Consider the following 20,820-nt stretch of genomic DNA (forward strand, 5'->3'; position numbering starts at 1 on the left):
AACCGATGCGGTAACCGGTTGATCATAGAACCCTGCGGTTAGTAACTGGTTACTCACCGGTTAACCTGTGAGGTTCGTCGAACGCAACCAGAATAGGAGGTGGTGGTCAAGCTGATTTTGTGAACTGTGTTGACGATGGATATTTGTAAATGATCCCCAACCGATGACAACTTTGAGTGAGATCATGATTAGTGTTTAATAAGTTGTCTTCAGATTTTCTATCACTTTCATTTGCAGTCTCTCTCTCCAGTGCTTCACCTCTTTTCATATGTATTTCTAATAAAATTATTGCAGTTGGCAACACAAAAGTGTAATTTTATTGGCCTGTTATTAGCCAATTGCTTTTCACAACGTCTCGCTTTCGTGACGTCAAAAGTGTAACGTTGGAAGGTGAGTCAACGCAAAACAATCTGTTTGTTTTTCTTGAAACAGGTGACCGGTCATCGCATATGGAAGGGTGTCCACGTTTCTATGTTGTAAACACGGTATGTGTACCTGTATCGAAAAAGGAGGTTCTATGAAAAAAGATGGAATCTATCGTATTTATATGATAACTTGTCCAAAATTATAGCAAACAAGTTGTATATAATGTTTCATCTGATTTCGCAATACTGTGATTATATGACATCTAACTCCTTTCATTATCTAAACCGGTATCTCTCTTTAGTTGATGCATCGTGAAATAAACTAAGCTGATATTTTCCTGTGAGCGTGCATTGTAGTTTTCTTTTTTATATTATTCCTTGGTATAAGTGAAGTATTTCTTGATGACGATTTATTTATCAAAAGCGTATTAAAAATTAAACATAAACAATTACTTCATGTTTCGTAGTATGTTTGATTATAGATGAAGTAAAAAAGTTCATTTTATTGCATAGCACTTATTTGAATCAATGAACTGCTTTGGAATTTCTTTCAAATGTTGGTTAACTTAAAACATGTTTTTGTTGTAGATTGACTGTTGATGAAATATTTTTACATAATTTTGTTTATCATTGTTCAATCTTGATTACTAAACATTCCAAGACTTTAATGACATTTAATTCATCTGAAGCTATGAATTCTTGTGGTTATTTTATGACATTTGCATGATTTTAAATGTCAACTTTTTCGGGCCCTTATATAAAAGTGACATGTAACTTTCTAGTGTCCTTAAAACAAGGGCTCAACGACCCAAGAAATCGACTTTTTAAACTTAAATTTTATTGAAAAAATGTATTAGATGTTTTAGTAAAACTAGGAGGCTTGGTTGTAAAACCCCCATTGACAATTGATTAGTTGAATGCTTTTACCCATGCCCGGATCAACAGAATCCCACTAATAAAGTTGTAAATATATATTGCTGGCCTCTGTGGGCCTTACAGATTTTGTTGCAGGGGGGAATCATTATAGATATGGGCCTGCTTTTACCCCTGAATATCCATCCCCTTAATTTCCTATCTGTATGACGTGAGACTTGCTGTTTTCTGCACACACATAGCTCTAACACAAAATAAGTAATAAAATGTCTATTCTGGTGGAAAGGGAATTTTTTTTGTGAAATTTAACAAAACAGCTCAATCAAAAAAATTTAAACTTCTCTTGAAGCATTTAGCTAACTTTTCAAAATACTTAAAAAATTGAAAATAATTTAATTGAAACTTAAAAACTAATAAATTCCGAAGTAAAGTAGAAAAATAGAAGCAATTTCAAACAAGCAATCCGGAATTTTTTAAGGGGGAGGTGGGGGGGATTTGTTGATCTAGGTCTGAAAGACAATAAAATTTAGTTTTTCTAAGAAGCGTAATGTTTTAATTTAGGGAATAGCTGTTAACCATGCATTGCAATGTAATTCAAACCATTTGTGAGTTAAACTTAAGAAGTAGTGACTACGTAAGAACTCATTTTGATTGAAAAGATGAATGTTTAAATTAAAAGTTCACTGATACATTGAAAAACGAAATAATGTAATAAATATTTTTATAATTGCTTAATTTACCAATTCTAACAAAAATCATTTGTAGTTACAAAATAGGCAACAGAACCGTGCATTGGCATTGTCGTTTATAGTTGTTATGCTGGATTTAGTTTGGCATACTGCCAATGCAACACAAATATGGAGAGACAGGAAATGAAATGGGACAACATGACCATGGATTGGTGTATTGAACATTGGTTTGGTGCGGAGTTCTAAACAAGTAATGATGTGAGACTTGCGGGACACCAGTGTATTGCAATGCATCATCCAGCTCCAATCAATAGCACAACCGGAGCCTTAAGCCTTACTCTGTACATCAAGGATTATACCCTGTAAAAGCCCCTGTTTGTAAATATTGCAAAAATTTTTTTTTTTTTGAAATTTTGCTTCATGAAAAAGAGGTTGCTGTTATTCAAAATAAAATAAAATAATAAAATCTTAATAAATTTAACAAAAGGATTCTAAGATAGTAGAATTCTTTTCCCAGTGGATCTTGCAAAATTCCAATTTGGATTCCGAGTTTTTTGTTGGGGCAAACGCTTTTGCACTTTTTATGATTCATTTATTTATTTTATTTTCCAATTTAAAAGCAAGCTACAAACTATAAAAAAAGCAGAAATGTCAAAAATTTTAGAACATAATTATTTATTTTACTTTGTATATCTGTTTACGAAACATTATTTAGCAGCAGGATTCGCTGATATATATCGGTCGATATATATTATGATATATATCACAATATATATCCAATATTTATTTTGAAAATATCATGATATTTTCAATATTTATTTTATAAACTACAGTATTTTCAGTATAATTAATCATAGTAATATTGTTCATTTATTATTAAAAATAAACAAAAAGGTATTTTTATGATGTATTAATACATCATTAATGTAACAAAGTAATGTGCCTTTTTTATTTTATAACCGCTCTTCAAGAAAGGGTCTAAAGGGAGTGCGGGAAATAATAGACCTGTGAGTCTAACTTCGGTGGTTTGCAAAATTTTTGAAACATTGATAAAAATTAAGATAGTAAATTTTCTAGAGACTAATAATCTATTGACTAGTTTTTAGTACGGTTTCAGGAAAGGTAAATCTTGTGCAACTAATTTATTACATTTCTATGACAAAGTTACCATGGCTTTGGACAACAAGAAGCCTGTAGATGTTGTTTACATTGATTTTCAAAAAGCTTTCAATAAGGTACCGCATGTTGCTCTACTTAGCAAATTAGCTAATATAGGAATAGGAGGGAAAAATTTCATTTGGGTAAAAAACTGGCTGATCGGAAGGAAACAAAGGGTAGTTGTAAGGGGAAATTATTCTAATTGGAGTGAGGTTTTAAGTGGGGTTCCTCAAGGATCAGTGTTAGGGCCTGTTTTGTTCATTGTTTTTATGAACGATATTCACAAGAATATTTCTGAGAACATGAATTGTTTTGCTGATGATGTCAAAGTTATGGGGACTGTAGATAATGAAGAACAAGCAAAACAGCTGCAAGAGGATCTAGATCATATTACGGAGTGGGCTGATAAATGGGGTATGGCTGCTAATGTTGGGAAATGTCAAGTGCTACATTTAGGGCATGGAAATAAGTGTACAAGTTATTATTTGCAAGGTTCAGTCATTAGTCAGGCAGACAAAGTTACTGATCTGGGGGTCTTAATAAGTCAGGATTTAAAGTTTAGCCAACAGTGCAGCATTGCTAGTAACAAGGCCAATAAGATGCTTGGGTTTATCAATAGATCTATTTCAAACAAATCTAAAGTTCTTCTGCCCTTATATAGAAGTTTGGTAAGACCTCATTTGGAGTATGCTGTTCAGTTTTGGTCTCCTTATCTCAAGAAAGACATTAATGTATTGGAAAGGGTTCAAAGGCGAGCTACAAGGCTAATAAATGGACTTTCTCACTTAGACTATGATTCCAGGCTTAGAAGGCTAAAAATGTACGGTCTTGAGCAAAGAAGAAACCAAGGGGACATGATTCAGTTGTTTAAATTTATTAAAATGAAAGATGTTACGGGGCTGAAGTTTAGCACTGAAAACAGGACAAGGGGTCATTGTTTTAAGCTATTTAAATCTCAGGCTACCACGGATGTTAGGAAAAATTATTATTTTAGTAGGGTAGTGGAACCTTGGAACGGTTTACCGGAAGAGGTGGTCATGAGCAAGGGAGTAGATAGTTTTAAGAGGGCCATTGATCTTCACTGGGGATTGTAAATTGACTAGGACCAGTCTAGCTGGGCCCAGAGCCTGTTGCTGGGCGTCACTTTTGCATTTGTATTTAACCATAAAATTATTAGTAATGTAACAATTTTAATTCAGATATTAAAAGTGCTTGATTTAAAGATTAAAACGTTAGTCAGAAAAAAAGAAAATGTCTTATGACTGTGCACCGACCTATGCATAGTTTTTATTTCTGAATCATATAACTGTGTAAAAATGGCTAACAGAAGAAAAATCAGTAAAACAGCTAATACTTAATTAACTCCATTAAAATTGATAAAAATACAAAATGGAATATTAGATACAAATAATGAAAGAAACCTTAATTTTAGGTATACATATTGTAATAATAATATAAGAAAATAAAGAGTGATTTGTGAATGCAGTTACTATTTTGAAGACTTTTGTTTGTGCTGGTTGAAAACATCGGATATATATCAAAATATCCGATCAAAGATATCGGATATTTTCCATATTTTCAAAAATATCATGATATTTTCAAATCCTGACAATCAGTAACTTTTATTTATTCATTGTTTTGATATTTTAGTAAGTCATTTGTTTTACTTAAACAAGTGATACTTGTTCAATGAAATTATTACCAAGTGTTTTTGACACATCAAAATACTTTGGGGTAAATAATGTAAGTCTAGTTCATCTGTAAGTGTTTCTTCGGGAAAAGTTGTTGTGTACAAAGTTCATCAAAATCTTAATAAAAACGTGTTAAGCTGTTAGATTTTACATTAATTACTACTCATCTGCTCTCAAAACTAGCCCTAGCAAAATTTTGTACTTTTTCTCTCTCTCCTTTTTTTTCATTTCTTTGCTGTTGCTAAAAGTCCTATGGCTTTTAGTTTTTTTTTGTCCCCCCCCACTTTTCAGTCCCAATCACCGCCTCTGCATATCTCGAATGCACATAAAATGCTGAATTCAAGGTATGCAAGTTTTTCAGATTGTAGAATGCTTAAAATTTTTTTTAAATTAGTGTGCTACAAGAAATAAAAAATGGAAACTTAATCTTGATCGCTTTTGAATGTATCCAACAATTAATATGTGCAGGCTCTATAAAATTTGGATTTCTTTATTCAGATGTTATTTAGGAAAGAAAGTATACATTGTGAGCATTTGTAATATGTTAATCCCCAAATCAGAATACTTAACAATGCAACATGAAATCATTTGACCAAGATTGTTTTGCAAGTACTTCAAGCATTGTATAAACAGACCAACGTAACCTTTTCCACAAATCAGAAGCATTGAATCAAAATTGTTTCATACAGGTTTTTTTTTCTTTCAGTTTTTAAAACTTCAGTTACTATGCATTTCTATGGAACCTAAACCGATTGAGATTCTCTAAAAATATTTTATCTGCTTTCTAAAATGCATAGAAAGAGCAGAGATACAAAATTTTATAAAAATCCGATCCTAGGTGCCAAACCACGTTTTTTAGTTTTACATGGCATGAAGGAGCAATTAAAATAATATTAATAAATAAATAAATTACTAAAATAATAAAAGAAAGGAATCGAGTTAATCTTGAGTATAATAAAACTTTCGAAAATTTATTGAAATATTTTCAGGATGCAAAAGGATTGAAATCTCAAACAAGACAAGCAATTTTCAACGACGAGGTGTTTCAATGTTGACATGTTTCCAAAACATACATTTATGTAGGAAGTTGCAGCGGTGAAGATCAATTGGGAAAAATAAGGAAAAGGAAAACTAAAAATGCTAGAAAAATCGGAATATTTTTAGATTTAGAATGTGAAATTTCTGCAAACTGCTGATTTTTTACAAATATCTTCCAGCTCAAGATAGCATTTCGCGAAATCTACAGATAAGTTCAAAGTAAATCTAAAGTTCCTGCAGATGACTTTTTGAATTCAACGTTTTTTGCGAGCTTTTTGCCGAATTATCATAATTTCTGGGACTTTTAGATTTTTTTCTAATTTAAAGAAATCTGCAGAATTTGTGCAAAATTATATCTTGAGTTGGAAGATATTTGTAGAAAATCTGCAGAAGTTTCACAGAAATCTGTAGAATTTCTGCGGAAAATTTGTCTGAGTTTTCCTCTCCCATTTGAACAGAATTGTTCTGTAGCTCAGACATCTGTTCTGCGAGGTACGTCGCAAATTTAATAGTATTCTGCTTTGGGGATGTTAATATTACACTATTTTCCACTTTCAGGTTTCAAATTATTAGTCCTAGAAGAAAGCTATGTGATTGGTGGCTAACTTATCAGCTGAAGTTTGAAACATAGAGACATATCTGAATAATGGATCTGTGCCCTGGTAATGAAATTTTGGACATTCTTTTTGATAAAGATGATCCCCTTCTTTGTGATGTTGATTATTGCATGAAAGAAGATATCACTGAAAGTCTGGAGCAATTAAGAGAGTGCATTCAGGTAGGTCATTCTGATAGTTATAATAGGTGTGCCAAATTTTAAAATGTTTAGTGTGACTGTGAGACATGGTACAAATTGCTAAAAATGAAAGATATGCATAAAATGAGTTTAGTGTAACCATTTTCAGGAATTCAAGCCACCCTATAATTCCAAAAAATCCAGCATTTAAGAAAAATATCCTATATTTTTAGTATCCCTAGAACAACTTTCCAAATTTTACAACAATGCAATACCCATTGCTGTACTGTGATCCATTATATGTTGATTTGACCATTTGATGCACAGAAGTTCCAATGATTGACATAAATATTTGAATGATGTTCATGAGAATGTGGAAGGAAAATTCCATCGATAAGTTTTGAGTTTTTATCTTTAAACTCAAGAATGAAAATGTAAAGCGATTTAGCTGTACATTGTAAGATTTTTGGACGTTTTGTATGATTGTACGGTCTTATGGCAGATTTATACGAGTAGTGCACACAATTTTTTTATCGGATAACAGCATGGAGAACATTTTCATTTGTAGAACTTACAGGAAAAACTTGTTTCAAACAAGTTGTTGATAAACAATTTTTGAAAGCTGCTCAGTCAGCAACTTTTAAAAGTTTAAGTTCAAAAAAAAGAAAGTTTATTTATTTACTTATTTTTAAATTTATTTATTTATTTTTTGCTTATAAAAGCACAGATCAAGTGAAGGTAAGGATTTGAAAATGTTATAACACTTTCAATTTTAATGCTTTTCTTTAATGGTCAAAAAAAAGTAGAAATAACCACATACATTGTAAGATTTTTTAAGTTGGCATGTTGGCAGCTATGCATGTGTTATTGGGAGCTACCCTACCTTAACTTTTTACCTAATGAAACTCCAAATTTTGCCTACTAGAAGTAACCATAGACAATGGCCCGGCTAAGTTCCAATTATTTTACTCATGAATGAAAAAATAAAATAATGCCTCGTTTATGGAAATAAAAAAAAGAAAAAACTTTTAATGTCTAAAAATTGAGGCCAATTTAATATCAAAATAGTAATTTTGTTAATTGTGCAAACAATGAGCTATTTTAATGATTAGTGGGAATCTAATATTAAGCTCTCCTAATTAAAGTATGGCTTAATTAGCTGTTATTCTTTTATTTCAAATGTGTGTGTGTGCTAAAAAATAATATTTAGTAAATTTTAAAATATACTGGCAATTTATAATTTTGGTAGAATGCCTAAGATTGATGTATTGACCTTCTAGCAGCTAATTTCACCTTAGAAATAATGACATTTATGAGGTCTGTCACGGAGGTGAAGAATTTTCCATTAATATAGGCCTAATGGATACATTTTTCAGGGAAATATTTTGTTTCTTCGTTGCTACAATCTGCACATGTTAAGCATATGAAAACATGTTCCCTTCTTTTTTTTACATTAATTTACATCTCTGAAATTCAAGTTCACGGAAATGAGAAGTCACAATAACCACACTTAGTTTTTAAAGCAAAATCCATCTTCTTGTTTTTGACAAAAATCTCACAACTTCTTTATGGCTGAAAATAAATAACGCAACACTTGTATCATGGAAAATAGAATTTGATGTCATTACTGCCATGAGGAATGGCATTTTGTATTTAGATAACTTAGGTGAGAATTTATGGTGTGACATGACTCCTTATCCTACTAAAAAAAACTAAAACACAATATTAAAAAATTAAATAAACTTAAACAATTAGTATTTGAGACACTTGTGAAAGGAATAATAGATAAATAAGTATGTACTTTTAATTAAACAAATTATTAAGCACATAAACAATCTCACAAGGTGTGTGACATGCCATAGAGGTGTGAATTCACATGTTGTGAATCAAAAATATACTAAAATAAAAACTATTATTAAAAAATTGTTGGCAGGTTTAAATAGATAGATTTTTGATAAAACTAAAAAGCATTGTTAAATGAATTGTTCCTTAAAGTTTTTTCTGTAAAAGGCGTATGACATAAAAGTTATATTTGTTGAAGAAGTTCCTATAATGAGAAAAGATAGTCAGCATATAAAAATTCAATATTGCAATACTTTCTCCAAATTTCTCGAATCATCAGAGAAAATGTGCTGAATAAGGACATTTTTTGGGAGGTCACAATGATCTCTAATGGGAGTGTTATTGATTTTTTTTTTTTTTTGCTACTGGTATGGACTAATATAATTTTTTATGTATTTTTCAAATCATTTGCAAAATTTGCTTATTGGCATTATCCTAAGACTATTCTGCAGGTAATCAAAAGTGAAACAGAGTCTGTTGTTTCAGAACACTTTATTTTTGTTATGTAAATGATTTTATCTATGTTTTATTTGTAACGAGATTTCTTGTCTTCTATAGACTGATACAAGTGCTCCATCTGAAGATTTTTGGAGTGCATTTTTGAGAGATGTCGAAAAAGATGATTTCTCTTACTTCATTGGGAAAGGCACAAGTGACAATCCAGAAACTGACTCTGGGTCCTATTATAGTGGAAGCTTGTCTCCACAAAGTGCATCATCAGGCTATGATAATGTAGATGCATCAGTAATTGTAGAACCTATTTGTGTAGATACTTATCCAGATAAAAGCGTGGAAACTAATCGGAATTCCAATCCTCCTTTCATACAGCATTGTAACGCTGCTGCCCTTCCTGATTCATCTACTATTGAAATAGGTATTTATTTAGTTTTTCCTCTTGGGAAAAATATTATTTTTTCTTTTACTTGAATAAAAAGTTATGACTAATACTGAGTGGTAATTCTTAAAGTTCCAAATAAAGTTAAATACTTTCCTGAGCTTGTGCTTTGTTTTCCGTATAAATTTTGAAAATAAATATTATTAATAATTTTTGTAGTAAAATCTGTAAAGTTGACCACCCTTGTAAGTTGACCGCTATTTTCAGGCACAGAATTAGATCTTATCATATAATTCAACATCTATAAGTTGACCACCTGCTTAAGTTGACGACAAAAGTAGTGCCCCACAAGTGGTCAACTTACACAGGTTTCACTGTTCAAATGAAAAAATATTTGTTGAAATGTTTGCTGCAAAAAAGGTGCAGTCATTCAGGGTATTTTGAGCCATTCTGGTTCAATTTAAATGACTTCAAATTTTGTTTCTTTGCAGGGAAAAAAAAATATATATTCCTCAGAAGGAATATTTTTTCTCTTACTTAAATCAATTAACAAAACTGGTATGTTTCCCATATATCTAAATACGTTGCAGTTTATACTGCAACTTTCAATTTTTATTCCATCATAAAACAATAGAAATATTTAAAACTATTTCCTTTATGTTAAAGCTAATTTTCTTTTGTTTTTTGTTAAAAAAATCATCTGAATGTGATGAAAAACTTTATTTTTTGTATCTCACATGTCATTAATTTGTATGTTGTTTGAATTACTACTTTCTATGACCTTGGTCATATGGCACTTTTTTTTTTTTTTTTTTTGTCTTCCGACAAGTGCGATACAACAAAGGTTTACTATAATTGAAAATTTGTAATGTACATGAATATGATAATTATTTAAAAATAGGTAATAATTTAATCATTTAGTAATTTTCAGCTTACTTGATTACTTAAAATATAAATTTTCATCTCTCAAAGGGTGACGCCTATGTAGCAGATGTGCTTCAATTGGTGGCTGCCCATGCCCACATAATTTTAGTTGAAATTAAATGGTGTTTTAATTTTCTCAGTAAGATTACATTTCATAAACTGTTGTTTCGTTGCAACTTTATCTAGGAAACTATTCTTATTTCTTTTCAAAATGACGAATAGATACTCCAATTTCATATAGAAAACTAGTTGACCCGTGCAAAGCATTGGCGCTCAACAGAAGGAATTCAAAAATCCAGATTTAAGTATTTTTTAAAATAATAGCACAAGTAGCACTTGTTTATTTTCTGCTGTAGTGATGAAAATTTTTTTTAAAATGATGTCTAGTTTGATGATGGCATTCCCACAAAAAACACCTTTATGAAACTATTTGAATGCTAACCCCATGCCATGCCGGCGTCACAGTTTGCTGTAGGTTGAGGAACAACTATATTTCTCTGAAGTACCGAATTTTTAAAATGACAATCAACTGTACCATGCGATCTAAACTCCGTAATTAATGCTCAAACAAAATCTTATTTCATTTGGCATTTTTGAAAAGGCTCTATTTTCTGTTATTACTTCTGTTGCTATTGGTTTTTAAAAAATCTTCCATTATGATTTTTTGTGTATGTGTGTATGCTTAAAACTAGGATTAAAAAAGCAGCTGTCCCATCCTTTGCATGGGCTAGAAAAAAGTTTTTCTTCTCCCCAGTAAAATTATAATGTGACTTGCGTCCTTCTGTCTCTGAGATACAGATTTTAAAGTTACATTTTGTCTTTTCAGGTGCCGATATTGTAGTGGAGACATCAGAAGTCTCTGTATGTGAAGATTCTAATAATTCAGATTGTGAATCTCTTAAAAGTGATACTTTGCTTGAATTTAACGTAAGAAACTTTCTGAAATTTAAAGTTATAGTTTTAGGTGTTGGGAAGCAATTTTATGTATTTCACTTTTTCCTCTGCATGGTGCATCTATTTTTACAGAATTTGTTATTTCATGAGTAAGCAATCTAATTTTTTTCTTTGCATATTCAGATTCTTTCAAAAATGTTCATTTCATGTTTTGAAGAATTAAGGCTTCTTTTTTAAAAACTTGGTAATAAAAGTCCTCCACACTTGCATCTCCCTACTTTTTAAAATTTAGACTTTAGCTCCCCATTTCTTAATTTCATTAAATTGTACTCGTATTGTAACTGTCCTCTCACTCATCCCTCCCCCCTCATGGACTACATTACTGCTCGTAATGATATACAATGTTGCCAGGGATCTGCCCAAGATTTTCCATAGGGTCCATTTTTTGTGAAAAATCAAATAATTTTGTAAAAAATGAATTAATTTTATGAAAAATCAAATAATTTCATTAAAAAAAATTGTTAAAACGAAATTTTGGAATTTAGAGATGGCACAAACTGCGTCATTAAAACTTAAAGTTGAGTATTTTCCTCTTCTATGTTGAGAATATCATTGTGGAGTGTTTTTCTAGTATTTAATGGAGGGAGGGGGGGGGGGGCATTGCTCTCTCAAGTATCAATATTTATCTACAATTGTACAATATGTTAAATTATACTAGAAATATTTCTGTGCAGTATTTAAAATAATTGTAACAAAAAGAAAAATAAATAAATAAAATAAAATTCGGACAAGGGTTTTAACTTTTTGACCCAAGACACTCTTAAAAAGCAGAGAATTTTGTTTAAAACTTATAAATTTCGTGATTTTAACAAAAATAAAAAGAGATTTTATTTCTTTACCTTTTAACAAAGCGTACTAAACATCAAAAATTCGAAAAATCGAATTCCCATAGCGGATGCAAAGAGATCGCAATTCTCAAAGTGAAGGCATCAAAAGTATAAAAACTGCTTGTACAAGAAATATTTTTGATAAAATTATTTTAAAATTGTATTTTAGAGTCTTCATATCATTAACATCTGTGGACACAGTTGAAGCAAAAAAGAAAAAAAAAAAAAAAAAATGAAACCACCGATTCAGCATTTTAATATTTGACTTATAAAAGAAAATGGAATTTTGCTTTAAAAACTTGAAATGAGAGTTCTAACAAAAATAAAGAGACTTTTCATTTATTTGCATGCTAATAAAGCGAAGTTAGCTTGAAAAAAGAACAAAATATGATTCCATATCGGATGTTGAAAGATTTCATTTTTCAAAATGTAGACATCTAAGGAAAAAAAACGGTAATTAAAAGAATTTATTTAAAGTTAATCATCCTTGTTAGCATTGAAAAATCAAACCCATATAATTTTTCCCAAAATAACAGTTTAACATTGCACCTCACGTAAAAACGGAAATATTGACAAACTGGTAAAATGATGAGAATATTTTCTAATCAAGTCATTATAAAGGTTCAATGCCAGACCCTAAGTGGTGATAATTTTGAAGTTGGTAAACTTATCTGAATCGATCATATTTTTTCCCCACCCAAACTATCCCTTTGCAGTTCTAAGTTCATTTCGCTGATATATATTATTATTAATATTGTTTATTAAATCATGAGACGGGAGAAAAAGTGCTTACCAACGCCTTTTCAGAAAAGTTTACAACAGCACCGCTGCTAATTAGCTGTGATCAAACAAACAAAATTATTTAAAACCAAACTTATTTTTCAGCTGTTAATTTCTTTCCAAGAAACAAGCATGATATTTATGTGGCAGTAGCAATTATTTATCACTTGCAGGAGCATCACAAAAGTGCCGATTTTTTTTTGCAAAATTAGCAGATTTTGTATAAGCTGATCTCTCTAATATGACTTCAAAAAAGGTTCCAAAAAGTATCGGGGTTTTATACAAACAGAAATTTGGAAATATTTGGAAATATGGAAATATGCATTATTTTGCTTTCAGATTTGCTCTTTCAATAAACAATTTGTGAAAGGTCAGAATTTTGTGAAAGGTTCGTTTTGGTTGATCGAGATTTTGTGAAAGGTCCGTTTTGGTTGATCGGATTTTTGTGAAGGGTCCATTAACGGACCAAAATGTCCTCTGGCCAGACCCCTGGTTGCTCAACCTTTGTTCTCCCCTCCCCCTCCCAAAATGACAATATTAAAAGGCAACCAACCATATGTGTAGGGGAAAATAAGTGACGCAAGCTCATGACAATATTTTTTTTAACAACATGCAATAATTTTATACCAGTACAATAACAGTACCCGCTCCTCATTCTAGCTTACCAAATTGTTTATTATTACTTGGATTAATTTATTTAATGCAATATTCAACATTGCAACCATTCTTGGAAGATAATTTCTGTATTTCCATTTGTTGTTGGAGCTGAAAAGCCTGTTTCTACTAAGTATATTGTTTCAAATGATAGTAGCAATTTAGTAAGTAACAGGGTCGCCACGCCACAGGGAAACCTGAAAAAACAGGGAAAATACAGAAAATTTAAAAATCAACCAAAAAAAAAAAAAAGAAAGAAAAAACTGGGAAAATCAAGGAAATTTTAAAAATTTTCTCAAAAACCTGGAAAACACTGGGAATTTTTAGGTTGAAAATGCAAAATCAATGCTCAGATATATTTACTACTGAAATAAATAAGAAAATATTTTTTTAATTATTATTAATCAAGTTTAAAAAAATTAAAATAATAAAAAGGTACTTTCACTTCAGGTTTTTTCTTGTTTTTGTTTTAGTAAATACTAAAATGTCTTATCATAAAAGCAAAAATTATTTATTTTTCAATTTGACGTGCATCCTGAATTTTATGCTAATTTATTTTAGAGTTTGAAATTAGTCATCAATATTCATTGTTCTGCTTAACTTTTTCGACTAAACTTTGTTTTTAGATTCAAGTAATGAATGGTTGGGAGAAGGCTTTTTTTTTCTTCTATAAAAAGTTAAATATATATATACAATCACCATGTTATTATTTCAGTTGAGAAATTCTTCTTTAATAAGTCGTATTTTATATATTTATTTGATATTTCCCCCCCTGTAATGAAACTATCAGGATTTTAAAGTTCTTTTTAAATATCAGTGTACGCTTGTTTGTAATGTTGCATACAGGAAAAACACAGGAAATTTTTTCCCCAAAATTCAGTGACAACCCTGAGTATGTTGCAAGTTACCATCCTGAACCGAGGCTAAGGCAGAACTACCAGTAAAAACCCATCAGCTCACCTATAGCATCCATATGCTGCAGTTTCTTGCTTACTTGCAATCATCAGCTCGGACTAGCCATAAACAAGGCAGAGGTAGATGCACTTTTATTAAAACTGAAATTACCTTCCACTAATGTCTAAAATTAATTTATCACACCAGCGGAGGTCCACAAACCTGATGTAGCTCACCTTAAAATGAACTGTAAAGCTTTCTGTTCCGCAAATAGCTGCAAGTTACTGCCTAGTGCTAGGACAAAGGCAAAGGTGCAAATGATATTGAAAATAGAAGGCAGATAGTGACATAAATATTCAGGTGATGCAAAATTGAGAAAAGATATATTATGTCTAACCATTCAGCTAATTCTGTGTAATACACATGCAGTAGTCAGAGACAAGAAGTTGTTGCAGATTTACAGGCTAGAGGGCCCTTTTTAATGCATTTTGGGAAAAGAATAATTTTCATATACCTTTTTAGATAACCTTTGGGCTCCCATGTAATGAGGGCGCCTTGCAATTGTGGCCTCGTTAACCCCCCACTGGCAGCTAATGTTTTGTGGTTAACTCAGCTCGAATGAGAAAACTCATTGTAGGTTTTTATTTTTGCTTATTCTGCACATAAACTTCCCATTTTCTTTTCGGCGGGATTAAAAAAATTGTGCTGGTATGCTATAAAGTCACTTTATACTTGTTTCTAAAAAATTTTGCAAAGAAAGAAAAACATTCAAAACATTTTTTAAAAATAATGTTCTAGAATATATTGCAGTGTGATGTAATAAAATTTATGCATATAATGTGCGCTCAAACCTGTGTTTCATAGGGTCTTTTTTTGGGCGATTTTTTTTTTTTTTTTTTTGTGCTATCTAGCAGTAGTTTTTGTTGCGAAAATTTTTTACAGCTACTTCTGAAATTTTGAACGATTTCTTTTATGCGATTTTTTTATGTGGTCCCTATCCATTGCACAAAAACAGGTTTGACTCTAAGCTCAAGAAAAAAATCTCTATGCTATTGTAAGGAATAAGAAAAAGGTGCTTTTAAGCACATTAAAAATAGCTGTTACAGTTTGCATTTGTACAGTAAATCCCAGAATAATCTCGTGGGAGCTTTTAAGACACTATATACTTTAACTACTGTTGTTTATTCAACATAAAATTTTCCAATCACAAAAACTTCTTTCCTAAAATAAAATAAACTACATGTTAATTAAAAAAATAAATGAATTATTTATTTTCCTGTGTTTTAAATTTTTTTCTAGGAACTTCCTCCCAAAAGGAGAAAAAATTCAGATGACACATTTAGTTATCTACCAGTAAGTAGAATTTTTCACTAACTACCATTAAAAACATTCTCGTGTCTCTGTTTTGATTTTTTATTATAAAACTGTCCCTCAATTTTATATTTGTTCATTATAATTTTTTTGTAGCTTATGCATATTTTGCATAAAATTATGAAATACAAATATTTTGGGAAATCTCTAATGCTGGTATTATGGTATCATGTTTTAAAATATACCAAATATTTGCTGTTGCATATTCGATCCAGTATTAAACGTTGTTCTTATAGCTCCAATAATAACTCAAATTCTAAATTTATTGTATTTAAAGTCCAGCTAATGTTATTAATTACCGGATAAAGTAAATGCACCTTCTCAAACAATTCTTTTTGTATTAATTTAGAGATTTTTTTACTTTTAAAGAAGTTTGGATTTTTTTCTTTTACAACAGAAAAATGAGAAAACAATTAGCGGAGTGTTGTTTACTTCTCATCGGTAATGCTATTACAAAATGCAACTGCAATTAGTTGCTTTGGTAGTGTTGTAATAGTTATGAATTTCTTTTCATAGCAATAGCAACTCGTGCACAAAGGAACTTTTTATCCAATACAGTTATTGACACAGTTTAAATTTATTTGTGTAAAATATTTCTTTCTAAAACTAACATTTCAGAGAAAAATATTATGAAATATTTAATAATTACAACTAATTAATATTTATTCTTATGCATTATTAATATCCCAGTAACTGCATATTGATTAGATTAGACTCATTTAGCTTTAGCGTAATTCTGGACAGTTTTGGACACTAAAAAACACTTGTCCTGTGCAAAAGAACCTAAGAAATTTAGCTTAAAATTTGTGCTGCATGGTTTTAGCTCTATACATCTTTCAATGAATGTTTAGCTATCATTTTCTGTTACAATATCAATTTTTCCTTTTGAAATGCCTTTAATCAAAGTAACCGTATGAATTATTTTTGTGAATGTAATTTAAGAACTTTTATCTGTAGGGGACTCAGATTTTGCATTTGACCGAAGATGAAAAGAAATTATTGAAAAAAGAAGGTATTGATATTCCTACACACCTTCCTCTAACCAAGGTAGTGTAAATAAAAAAATTTATAGTAAATGTTTTCCTTGTATTTCGCAAATAATTATATTTAAGTCTGAAAGAACTTTTAATAATCCAAAGACTTCTTTAAAAATTCTATATTGTCATGCATTTGGATGTGTAACATTGATTGAACAATTTTCTTCTAAAATAAACGTTTTCGTTTGCATCAAAATTTTGCTATTGAAAAAAGCTTTGAAAGAGGGCAATTAGAATTTAGAATGCATTATTTCAGAATTTGTGTGGTAATTTGCTTACAATATTGGTCCAGTAGGATCTGGGTTCTGGGTTCTTTCAACATCATCTCTTTTGAGGGTCTTAAAATGATTATTCAAAGCGTATAAAGTATTTTTTGTGTTTACCAGAGGGGCGTCTCAAGCCTAAACTTTTTTTTGGAGGGAGGGGGGATGAAACTCCTAATTTTACCAGATGATAGAAAAATAATAAATGGATAAAATGTGTGCATACTATGTACAGGGGTGTTTATGACCCAAAAATTTTAGGCTGACAACAAATTTTAAAACAAAAAACCTTTAAAAATGTTTTTATTAATGATTTCAAATGCATATTTGAAGAGTTTTTTTTTTTTTTTTTTGGGGGGGGGGGCGAGCTTCCTCATAGTTTCAGAAAATTTCAGTTTTCAGAAAATTTTACTTGAGTCCACTATTATCCCTGCTATGCTCGAAATCTAATGTAAAGAGGCAGTAAACATTATGGGGAAATTAAGAAAAATCATAATTTTAATACTGTATGTATCTCCACATGTTCCAAGTAGTCAATCAAAGTTTACCAAATTTGTACAAATCTTGGGGGGTCAAACTGATGTCCCATCTGGGCACCCCCTGAATTAATACTTTTATTTATTTTTACTGTGTAACAGTTAAACTGCACTTTAAAAAGTTTAGTTTGTAGAATTAATTACACAGGATTTTTTGATTTTGGTAAAGGTGTAATTTTTAATTTTCACGCAGTTGATGGACCTACAGTGAAATCCTGTTAAAATGACTATCAATGCAACAAAATATCCAATTCAGTGAGATAAATTTTCAGTCCCAATTTAATTGCCATTACATTGCTTAAATTCCATTACAACCAAACTTAAGTTACAGTAAATAAAACGTGCTTCCCTTGAAGTTTGTTGAAACAGGATTTCAGTGTTTTACTCTTCTTAATGCGATCCGAACCCCTATATTTTTCATCTGCAGTCAATTATATTTGCATTTAAATATTTTAATTTTGTGATGCAATTCATTTTTTAAATTATCTGAGAAAATATTTTTTAAATTTTCCATTGCAGGCTGAAGAAAAGGAATTAAAGAGGATACGAAGAAAAATAAGAAATAAAGTAAATATTTTAAACAGTTTGAAATTTCAGTATTTTCTCATATATTATGACTGCTATGTGTTTCTATTTTTACAGCAATCTGCTCAGGAAAGCCGTAAGCGTAAGAAAGAATATGTTGATGGTTTAGAAACCAGGTTTGTATAATATCCTAATATATTTCCCTATACTGTTTTACTATCAGTTAATGAGTTTTATTTCTCTATTTTGGAAAACTTGACAATGACTAATTTTTGACTTCTTTTCATTAAGGGTGAAGTTGTGTACGTCTGAAAACATTCGACTACAAAAGAAAGTACATACACTTGAAAAGCAACAAAAGTATGTTCACTTTATAGCTGTTTCTAAATTGTTTTAAATTGATTATAAAATGAATTTTAATTATCCTAAGTGTTCTTTGAAAATTCTATATTGCCATGCATACCTTTCAGAGAGAACATTGTAAATTAAGTATGTTTACTATTTGGCTATCTTCTTTTAAGGAAATATTGAATTGGTAACTGTTCAAGATAAATATCTTACATAAGCATATTTTCTCAAAGTTGTCCCCCCCCCCCTTGAATCTGGGATATTGTCAGTGTAACTTTTCTTGATTTTGTTAAAAATAAAATTCCTGCATGAAGCGACTACTAAAAATGAAAATGGGGGCTATAAAACTGAATTAAAAGTGTCTACTGGCCACTTGCTACTACATAAAATTTTGATTTTTCAAGTCAACTTCTTTTATATAGAATTCCTAGAAAACCTAATTTTTCAATTGCGTATTAACATTGTTAAGCTCATAAGTTAAGTCATTGTTAAGTTCTTCTTTTCAGGGAATGTATTATTCATTGATACTGATCAACAGTAAAAAAAATAAAATTTTTGTAATTGTTTTTTTTTTTTAAAGAAAAGTAAAAGAGATTATTTTTTTTTCCATAAGACTGTGGACTGGTAACTGTTCAAGATAAATATCTTACATAAGCATATTTTCTCAAAGTTGTCCTCCCCCCCTTGAATCTGGGATATTGTCAGTGTAACTTTTCTTGATTTTGTTAAAAATAAAATTCCTGCATGAAGCGACTACTAAAAATGAAAATGGGGGCTATAAAACTGAATTAAAAGTGTCTACTGGCCACTTGCTACTACATAAAATTTTGATTTTTCAAGTCAACTTCTTTTATATAGAATTCCTAGAAAACCTAATTTTTCAATTGCGTATTAACATTGTTAAGCTCATAAGTTAAGTCATTGTTAAGTTCTTCTTTTCAGGGAATATATTATTCATTGATACTGATCAACAGTAAAAAAAATAAAATTTTTGTAATTTTTTTTTTTTTTTTAAAGAAAAGTAAAAGAGATTATTTTTTTTCCATAAGACTGTGGAAAGAAAACTTAAAAGGGTATTTCAAAATGGTGCATATCTTTTTAAACAGAAAAAGTAGCCTTTTAAGTTCAACAAATCACAACAATGTATATGTTGTACCATTCCAGATATAAAGAACTTGAAAGTTTTTGTTGAAAATCACAAGTGAGAAATGAAGCTTGGGATGCCATCCTTGGCTGCCTTTATCTCGGCCCAGGAATTTTATTTGTTGAAACCAAAATTTCTCACGCCTTACTTTTTCATGAATTTTAACATTGTTACATTTGAAAAATTCTGAGACTATGAAGGTAATTTTTTTTTGCCTGAATGGATATGGATTATGCTCTACACTTCTATAATCCAAGGTCTTTGGGTCTTTCTCATGTTTCAATAAAAGCCACACCAATGACATAAGATAAAGGGCATACCAATAAGAAAACAGTATTAAAATCTGTCTCAGGAAGTTATTTTAGCAGAGCTGCCACTACAGACTAAAAAAGTGATTATTTTGTAGAGTTGCAGACTATGACGACTATTTCAGCCTAAATTAAGCCCAAAATGACTATTTCGTTTAAAACTGCTACTATTTCGGCCTTAAAGTGACTAAAATGTAAAAAATGCAAGCGATGTAAAAAAAAAAAAAACTTCGGCTTCAAGTATCATCAGTTGAACTTTTCTAATTTTGAAATCACGCTGTCTGCTAAATTATGTGAAAAGCCGCCAAATGGGCCAGCTCGGCCTTATTTATTGCCAAGAATAAGTAAAACCAACTTTTTTTTATTTTTTTGTCCTGGCTCTATCAGGTACCCCATTTCTTCCCAATAAGAGGAACAGAAATAACCTCAGAATACCAATAACGTTGTGAAGGGAATTATGACTTCGGTTTCGGGGGTTGGCTATTTCAACCTTGTACCTTATTGTACTTCCTGGTTGGGAAGGAAATATGCAGTATAACTAATTCAATGGCAAAGTAAAGTTTAAAGGGGCAAACACTGCTTTTTTTAGGTACCTTAGGTTAATCTAGATCATTATTTTCTGGCAATCGTACTTTTTTTCTCTGCTTGATGTTCTCTGCAGCTACAATATTCGGACGACGATGTTATTTAACGAACATAGAGCATTCAGCTTTATCATTATTATTATTTTCATTTTTCTGTAACTGTAAATAAAACTTAAGTGTGTAAATGTAAATAAAAGCTAATGATTGTTTTATCTGCTAAAGTGATAGTAAATTAATAGAGTTAAGCTTTTTTTTTTGTGATTTAAAAGCCTGATTTACCATATTAAACACTACAGTCTGTTATTAATACTTTCTTGTGCAATATCTTACTTTTTTCACATTTGTCAATACATTTTAATTTTGTTAACTATGAAAGGTTTTGGGGATGACTTGTTAAATTTTTTCAACCACATGCCGTATTAATAACCGTTACAATTATATTGG

General features: G+C 30.5%; 1 protein-coding gene across 2 annotated transcripts in view; it reads left to right on the forward strand.

The window, feature by feature from the left end:
- Positions 1-413: 413 nt before the first annotated feature.
- LOC129230697 (cyclic AMP-responsive element-binding protein 3-like protein 3) overlaps positions 414-20,820 on the forward strand; it is a 34,443-nt gene continuing 14,036 nt past the window's right edge. The window contains exons 1-9 of one of the 2 annotated variants that reach the window (XM_054865120.1): positions 414-485; positions 6,373-6,592; positions 8,951-9,266; positions 10,978-11,078; positions 15,560-15,613; positions 16,589-16,678; positions 17,987-18,034; positions 18,110-18,168; positions 18,284-18,352. In XM_054865120.1, the coding sequence (XP_054721095.1) occupies positions 6,461-6,592; positions 8,951-9,266; positions 10,978-11,078; positions 15,560-15,613; positions 16,589-16,678; positions 17,987-18,034; positions 18,110-18,168; positions 18,284-18,352 (869 nt within the window). In that variant the 5' untranslated portion in view covers positions 414-485; positions 6,373-6,460. Of the gene's footprint in view, positions 706-6,372; positions 6,593-8,950; positions 9,267-10,977; positions 11,079-15,559; positions 15,614-16,588; positions 16,679-17,986; positions 18,035-18,109; positions 18,169-18,283; positions 18,353-20,820 lie in introns of both variants that reach the window. The other variant, XM_054865127.1, reaches the window with a different exon arrangement.

Source organism: Uloborus diversus, chromosome 1 (genome assembly GCF_026930045.1).
Source record: "Uloborus diversus isolate 005 chromosome 1, Udiv.v.3.1, whole genome shotgun sequence".
NCBI classification, from domain to species: Eukaryota; Metazoa; Arthropoda; class Arachnida; order Araneae; family Uloboridae; genus Uloborus; species Uloborus diversus.